General features: G+C 38.8%; 1 protein-coding gene and 1 long non-coding RNA gene across 2 annotated transcripts in view; both read right to left on the reverse strand.

The window, feature by feature from the left end:
* Positions 1–29: 29 nt before the first annotated feature.
* Positions 30–8,886, reverse strand: part of LOC109538667 — a 50,747-nt gene continuing 41,890 nt past the window's right edge. Inside the window, exons 3-4 of the mRNA XM_048665249.1 lie at positions 991–1,044; positions 30–811 (exon numbers count right to left, since the gene is read on the reverse strand). Coding sequence (XP_048521206.1) covers positions 710–811; positions 991–1,044 — 156 coding nt within the window. The 3' untranslated portion in view covers positions 30–709. The remainder of the gene's footprint in view (positions 812–990; positions 1,045–8,886) is intronic.
* LOC125503981 lies at positions 2,604–3,867 on the reverse strand. Its single transcript, XR_007281216.1, has 2 exons — positions 3,328–3,867; positions 2,604–3,255 (listed from the first exon to the last, which is right to left on the reverse strand). It is a non-coding gene; the product is annotated as an uncharacterized LOC125503981 (long non-coding RNA).

The following is an 8,886-nucleotide window of genomic DNA, read 5'->3' on the forward strand; positions in this document are numbered from 1 at the left end:
AACCGATTAAGTGTTCTAAAATATGTCACTCCTAATAGAAACGCATACAGCCAGTAAAAACAATAAAACAGCATCTAATCGAATTAGTACCTTGTCAGTAGACAACCAAAATGTTATGGAATTTACGAGCTGATGCCAAACAAGCCAATTAAAATTTCGATTTCCTATACAAAAAAACCTCCTCTCTCAGCTGCCCCCATCAATTTCGGCCGATATTTTTATTTTCCAAATGACTTTTACGTTTTCCACCGCTCGATTTTCCATTATTTTCATTACACAATCAATAGATCTTTTCCCCCTGCTAGCTGCCGCGTAACACATTAATCTTCGAAAACAACCTCAGCTCGAATTTTACGTTAGTTTCAGTTTATTTTCGTTACACCGTATAAAAACACAGACTTTAAATTGGTGGCATTTTTCGAATTCTTCCAGTTCGGAATTTGGTTTTCGGACCGTGACTGAATGGTTTATTGAGGGGATTATTCTAGTCAATACGGCCACGAAGTCTGCCTTAACTAATGGAATTTCCGATTAATTTTCAAATTGAGAGATTTTTGGACACTCAATAGGCCCAAAGCAGCAGGGTAAAAGCTCGCTCTAGATAGAAAACTGGTAGAAACATTTGATGAATGAGCTTCAACAAATATTGTTTTACTCTGGCGTCATTAATAAAAGCAGTTATCTAAATGTCCGAATAAACGCTATTTAATTATCGAATTATCCAAGTGTAACTTCCGCCTTCTGATATTACAAATTGGGCTGTGGGCTGCAGCAGAGCACTGAAACGCTCCATGTGAAGTAGAGATATCTCCTGTTTAATTGTCAGAGGGTTTGTTTGATGTTGAGTAAGCTTATAGTCGATTCGATTGCATGATTTCATCAACAAACTACCAGCAAGTTTGTGGTACAAAAAGAAAACTTTCCCCGTAAGTTTGAACCGGTGTTTTGTTGCCATTGATTAATACGTGGAAAGTGGTTTACCGTACTTACGATGTAATGGAGACATTGCAAGTTCGCTGGAAAGTTGCCAATATGGATACATACCTGAAACAGACAAAAATCGCCTTAGAAAACAACTCACTACAGCCAAAACTGTCTTGACATTACGCTTACAGTGCACTATTTTCAACTAATAAAAAGCCAATTTGTTGCCAATTCACTGCACTTCAAGGATACAGGCTAATTAACCATTGGCTTTACCTGCCCGATGCCTATGAAATTACCTTAGAAAGTCTGGCAAAACGCGGTTTTTGCATCGGCAAAAATCGCCTTGTGGTGTAACGCAATTCCTCTAGCCTCTACATTGTTAATCATCGTATTTTCTTTACTTTGCGTGTGTTGCCTTCAACAAGCTTAATTTTTCATCTTAAAGTGCTACGCCTGATCGGATCTGATCGTTGCTGCGGGTTTGGGGCAATAGTCGGGTTTCACTCAAATGTTTTCGCTTCAAAAGCTTCCTAATAGCAACTTGGATTGTTAAAACTAGCTAATGATTGAAAAAATTCAAACAAAAAAATGCCTTTGAAACACCTTAGGGAAAACCTTTAACTAAAAAATTGTTTAGAAGTTGGGCAGAAGCAAAGAAATGATATAATGACTCATTTAGTGGAACATACAAAATCATTCACTGTGCGGAATGTTAATTTCGCTCATTAAATGCGTCCGTGCTACGCAACTTAAGACCGCTGGCGCCAAATTAAATGCACCGAATTGACCTGGAAAGATTGGAAAAACGAACTGAGCCATTAGATAAAAACGAATAGTACATATGATCCCCATATTTACATAGTTGGAACAACAACAGTGACAGAAATAGTGCCTTGAAAGAAAAAACAGCATTTTTTCCAAAGCGGTAAAAGCACTGAACCTAAAGAATGTTGCCGCAAAGCGTGGCTAATTTAAAGTGACTATACATTATCTAGTGAAAACAGGAAGCTGCTCTAGTCACGATATGTTCTTATGACTTCATACAGGCATATGGACAGTGTGTTAGTATATTTTAGCTTTGGCGACCTCGACCCGTTAAAGAATCTCCCATAAACTATATCAATTTGTTGTTTTTGCCAACGTATTTACGTTAATTTTTTCAGCGGCTTATAGGTCTGCCCAGAGAAAAACACCAAGGCTATTTCCAGGCCAGTGTTTAGAAAAAATCAATCCAGGCTTTCTCACACTCACTATCTAGTCATTATTTTGTCTGCTCCCATCTGTCCGACGAAGTAAAACAAAAAACTCGTTCCCATAAACGTGCACAGCGATCAAGAACGTTCTGAACTGACGATGAAGAAAACTTAGAAAAAAATTATTCCGTTTTCTTCTTGAACATTCATTGCAGGCAAACGTGTGGCTGTCGAGGCCCCAAGGTTTACTATTAGTCATACGAAAAACTCTTCTAATAATTTTATGGAAATTTATGACAAAATGTTACCAGAACCATCGGGTGTATTTCAATGACCTCAAACCAAAGTCTGGTGCCGGTGTTTACATTATTTCATATTTATTGTTGTCTTAACCGACGCCATTATTCCATATGCCATGTGGGAGCAAAGTCGACTCGGTAAAGGTTGATTTCAATATTCGTTTGTTTTTCGTTGCTCGAATAGTTGAACGTGCACCAACACGCCAACTGGACATTGTTGATCAGTTTATTTCCGCTTGCATTGTCTCAGAAAGATGTTTTAATCACAACGTTTCGTTTGGTCGTATTTATGTGACAAACACATATTTCTTACCTTTTTAGTTGCAATCAAATTGGTTCAGATAATTCTCGATTGCCAGACTTAATTTTCATGTTTAACTGATGATTATCTTTAATGGGAAAATGTTACCCATCGAACAGTCAACAACAGCGTACACCCCGTTGTTTAATGATTTCGTGATGAATCAGACAAAAGCTGGAACCGTGGGACATTAAACAACTTTCAGAGAGAGCGTCATTTCCAATTAGATAAAATTTGTCGTCTTTTATCCGCAGGTTTTCTCAGGGCAACCTTTCTTGACTTGAAGACTTTGACAAATTCCATTATTTATTGCTCCAATGTACAAACAACAGCCCGATTTACTAGACGATTAAAAACAATGTTAAGCCTGTTTGGTTGCGTAACAACAGCCTTGACCGGTACAATTGCCCATACGAATTGAGCAAATATTCGAGAAATTATAATAATGGCAAAATCAAATAAGAGCGGGTCCTTGAACCGTTCCAAACGGCGCTTAAAAGCGGCTGCTCAACATAAGTACTTTCCCTGAGGATAACTGCAACGAAAAAACCCGAAACGACGTCATTTGTTGATCAGTGGCGACAAAACGCTTTAAACCCCTACATACCGAGTCATCAGAACACAACGATCCGCCATCCTCTGGAAAATCGTATCCGGAAAATTTTCTGGACGTCCGAACTGGATCGGACACTCGCCGAAGCCAAGACATTGCCGAATGCACTGGTAAAACGCCACAAGATTATTCACAAATCACTGGGGGGACAAAAATTTGGAAACCGGAAACAAGCTCGATGTAGCCGAAACGTCGCCCGACTGGCACATGTTTCATCAGCATTTGTTTGCGCGGTGCACAGCCAACTAAAATTCAAAGTCTGAGGCTGCATAAGAACAGTACAGTACAGCACACTCACTATACGGAATCGTTGATTGCTGCAGCAGTGGCGGAGGTCGGATTTTGTCCGGGATTTTTCATGGCAATAGTTGGGTGTTGCTTGTTTTTAATTTCCTTTAAAAGCACTATTTATCAAGGCAATGAACACCACGAACAAACAACCTTAAGTAATTTGAATGTTTGCCACCGAGTTTATTGAAGACAGACAAGAAGAACAACCCTTGATCACTTTTCTTGATTCCGGGCAAATATTCCAATCTCATTTAAAGAATTGGAGAAGCCACTAAGACCAGACAAAAACCCAATCCAACATGAACATCAACAATTTGAAATGCCTCAATCCATCTCTGTGCCAGAGTAAAAAGAAGGGGCGCGGGTGGCATCCCACTAAAAATTTAAGGGGAACTCGCGACCATTCTTCGGCTCTTCGGCATACGTTTTAAAGTTCAATGCACACAGCCAGAAGTGGGTGTAAGTAGTATTTTAAGCCTGCGGCAGACAGGCTGTCAATGGGTGCTTAAAATTCGATCAGAACAACCCCAAAAAAGCGTTCCTGCCCTTCGGTTCGAGCGGCGGTTTTTAGATTGATTAGGCGTTTTGCAACTCGCACTTTTCCAACCAGTCGAAACTCGCAATTGAGCCCTTTCAAGTGGTTTATTCACGTCCTGTAGAACATGCTTGATAGTTGAAAGGGCGTTTCAAATAGGCAAACTACCGCCATTTCTCCATAGTGTTTCCTTATCCAGGCCCGTTCATCCACATCCGGTTATTAGAAAGCAATAATGTCCGACGACTTCCTTTTTCACCGCCAAAGTGGATCAGTATGAGGATCACGTTAATGCCCGACCACTGAACACGGCCCTGTATTACTAATAATTTAACTTTACATTTGAGAGTGCCCGGAGATCCCATCAAATCCCACTAGGCCCACAGCAGTGGCGGCGATTTTTTCTACTCCACTATTTATTTCAATTGAATGGGAAAATTATGCTCCTTGAAAAATATCTTCATATTGCTACCGTAGTGCAGACCGTCTTATTCTTAGTTGGACATGGACTCACGATGAATTTCAAACAGCTATAGGTGTTGTTATGCCTTGTTTCCATGGTAACGCGGTTGGGGACAAAACTATCTGCACGAACGATACGAGCAGATTATCGATTTAGACAACTTAAGAACCAAAGTAAATTTAATTGCAAATTTTCCAATAAACATTATTTAGACAGTATAATTTTATATTGAAACGTCAAATTGGGTCGATAATGGCAGGCTAACTAGCAGGAACAATCTCAAACCGACTTAATAAACGATTATCCTGCAATAATCCATCCATTTCTGGTAATTTTATTCATTCTTCACGTCGCAAGACCTTCATGGTCCAGCGACGTTCATTGTTTTGTCGGCATTCTGAGCCAAGGATACTTTTATTTAGTGCTGTTAAACTGTTTATGGATGTGTGTTATTTCCATTTTTCCTAAATAATCGTAAATGATGGGCAGTTCTGGGTTGTTACAAACGCTGACTTCCCACGCCCAAATACAAACAGAAACAAAACAAAACTGCTTTTTAGCCCCAATTATATGCAGGTAAACGGTTTTGGGGCTTTTTCGTGTGAATCACCGCTTCGGTATGAGAAGCGCCTTAGGGCCGTCTGACAGACTTCATAGGGGGTTTGCTTGATTAAGTAATCGTGGGAGGTTTTACTACTTGATTCCTTTTCATCCCTTTCCCGTTGGTTTAAAATTAGTAAACTATCCTCGTTTTCATGTGCTTCGCTACAGTTTCCACGAGAATGGATGGAAACATTTACTAACTAGAACAATTGAAACATTTAATGGACATCACGCGACGAAAAAACCTTGCATAATCACTGAATTGTGACCATTAATCACTGCGACGTAATATTCTTTGTTAAAACTGCACTGCTTGAGCATTTATAACATTTCGCAATGTTAGCGTTTAAACAATGTTACAAGGAAGACGAAATCTACTTGGCAACAAACATAAAGAGAAGAAAATCAACTGCCCAAACACCGAAAATTTGCGGTTTTTTGCAATTATCCTACATAAATGAATTAGAATTCAAACTGGTTTAATGACTAACAAAAAACCGGTAGCCTTGCTCTTTGATCGCCATTTGCTTTGATAATCAGTTCGGCTGGTGACCAACAAAAGAAATTTGTTTAGAGGTTAATAATTGAACTAGAGTGTTGTTATCGGTGGCAGATAATGTAAAAATATTCAATGGTCAAAATGTGCTGGTTTAGTGAACGTTGATGGGAGTTCAAACAACGCGTTTTGGTCGATTATTGAATGCGTGCAAATTAGAATATAGAAAAGTGAATACGAACATTGTTTTTTGGGGCTGTTGTGGCATGTTAATTACTTCGAATCTGAGGCTTCTAGTGTGTTTCTCAAGGAAATCGTTGCAAACTTCCAAAGGTTGTAAAATTCTCTACACCCTACCAATGAATAGCATTTAATGTACCGCAACTTCCAACAAGTTTTCGTTTCTTTGGCGTGAAAGTAAGCGGCTTTCTTTGCCATTCAAATGACTAGCCGGTAAAAACTCCTTGAATATTGATGAGTTTCATTCTTTATTTGCTTTCCACTTACCGAACATTTTACTTAAGATACTTGGGATTTGTTCTGCTCCCTTGACTTTTGAAGATATTTACCGTTAACCGGTTTTTTCAATTCGAAATTGCGCGCAAAATCACTACATCTTCATCAGAACTTTGTTCTTAGGAAGTGCACTTTCCACTGGCAAACAAAATAAGTCCATGAATATCAATCAAACGACTACTAAGGAAAATTTAGTGCCCACTAGGCAGATTACGGAATGTGTGAGGTGATAATGGAAAAGAGTGTGTTTTGGGTGGGCCTAGTTGGTTACCTACTTCAAGCCTTTTTCGTTCGAAGCTGTTATGAGCGAGATAAAGACCCCTTTGTTGAACGCGAAGATTTTTATTATAGTTTGTAACGTGTGTTAACTAATGGAATGTTGTTAGTAGGAGTGGGCCGTATGAGCGTTTAGAGAGACAACTTTGCATTCTTTATACAAATTAGCGCAGATTTTCTTCATTTCACTGAAGAGGAAACTCTTGAGTATCCGTTACAAGTTTGCGGTATGTTTCTGCAGCATTTCTTCCTTTTTCGATGCAACTGAAGGAATGTCGATTCGATCTCGTTAAAGCCACTCAGGTAGCGAAGAAGCACCAACCGCAGTGCATTCACACTAAACTTTTCGAGCTTCGTACGCTTAATTAATTAGGTAATCAATATGTTTTCAGTTTTAGTCATTGTCCGAATAGTTGAGTGTAAGAAAGGCGCCAAGCACTATTGCATAAAAGGTTCTTCTCGCTTAATTTCCATCATTTGGCTAACTGAATCGAATCAAAATCATTGAGATTGATTAAATGTATTAATTGCGTCCATTTCTATCGATTCAGTTGGCAACAATTGAATTATGCGTCCAGATGCGGGTTGGACATCAGGAATTCAGCAGGAGATCTGCAGAGTACCGAGTTAGTTTAATACTATTCAGTGAATGAATCATCTGCATGAAACCGGGCAATTGACACACAAATTAATGCAAAATGCCGCATGATTATTTCGTAATATCGACTGTAAATCCAGAGGCACCTAATTACAATTCCTGCGACGCGAAATAGTCGATGTGAAAACCTGTATTTATTAGCTAATTGATTTAGTCATTAGATGAAAATTTTTGGCGCCGGAAATATAAGAAAAACTTGTTCAGGCCATTTACAGTCAAACGTTCGTCGCATTCTTCACTTTCACATAAGAAAATGCGCTGTAATTCCTCAAATCAGGTTCTAATCGTTTTTGCTTAGGTTTGCTTTTAATTAGCAGAGAATAAATGCGATGACATTGCCCCATAACAAGAGTGGGTTGGAGGCTTAAAAAATCGCCCCGGATGTATTTTTCTAGAAAAAAATGCCAATGTACCTCTTTAGATGGTTCCAAAAAAACCCTCTTGTTCACCGCATTCATGTCTGGGGCTTTTGGAGGCAACACAAAAATCTTCCTGAAACTCGACCGTTCCGGCTTGGTTAAACTGGAGGAACGCAACAGTTTGATTTCCGTATTATCACTCAACTTGATCACTTTAAAATCGTCATTTTTCTCGACCAATTTCGACCGGAAGCTCCCTCCACAAATGAACTTTTTCATTTTTCCTTATTGGTCTGTTTATTTCTTCACCAGCAACTAAACATATTTACCGTTTCAAGCGGAACTGAATCACCAAATATACAAATCGAAAATTTGTCTCACACGCACCCTACGTGACACTAAAATCAGTTCAATGGTGGTGATATCAAATTGATAAATCGGATCTTCAAATTGTTGAAGATTAATGCGCGCTGCCGATCGACAGCTGTTGGATGAAGAAACAGCGTTGGTGAACTGAAATGCTGAAATCTCTTGACCATTTTGTAAGCAAGTCGCTGTAGCGTTACCTTCGAGTTTGTGTAGCGTTGCACACCTTACCTGGCCAAACAGTGGCGGCGAAGCAAGCAAATATTTTTCAACTACTCGCCTATTAGGCCCTTATCATTAGCGAATCAATAAAGACATTTTCCCGCTGCAAATTGCTTGAAAAATTGCCAACAGATGTACAAAATGGACCAAATCACGGAAAGACTCAAACGCGGTTGATAAATAACAGCCATTAAAATAGTTACGACGGCAAAAGGTCAGACCTTATCAAGTCCACCACTTGATTTGATTCGTTTCAAAAATATCAATTTAATTTAATTAGCTGAGTCACATATTTCAAAACATTTTAATGTTTAATTTAAATTTTACCCAAACAAACCATCTCCATAAATAGTTCTGGACGAAAGAAGCCAGAGCCAAAGAAGAAACCGAAACGGACATTCCCGAGACATGTTTAGTTCGAAAAGTTGAAAAAGAACATCATCGGGAAAAGTGGAGATGCAGTAGAAAATTGTCATAATCTGAAGAAAATAGAGCAGAGTTGCCAGAAATGCCCCTAAGCCACTTTCATAAAAAAAATACTCGGGAAAAATAATAGTAGTTTTCGATACAAGGGCGAAAAATGTCGTTTTTCGAACGACGACAGCGTTTGACGTCAATCCGTCAGGAGTTCGAAAAACAAATTTTCGCCCTCGTATCGAACACTATTTTTTAATCGAATGAAAGATTACACGAATAATAAAATGCATCGATTTCATATTTAAAATTTTGTGGCAATGTCATTTTTTGAAATGTCATGTTTTGAAGTTT

This window comes from Dendroctonus ponderosae, unplaced genomic scaffold (assembly GCF_020466585.1).
Source record: "Dendroctonus ponderosae isolate FM_Combo_2020 unplaced genomic scaffold, Dpon_F_20191213v2 Dpon_F_20191213_3, whole genome shotgun sequence".
In the NCBI taxonomy this organism is placed as follows: Eukaryota; Metazoa; Arthropoda; class Insecta; order Coleoptera; family Curculionidae; genus Dendroctonus; species Dendroctonus ponderosae.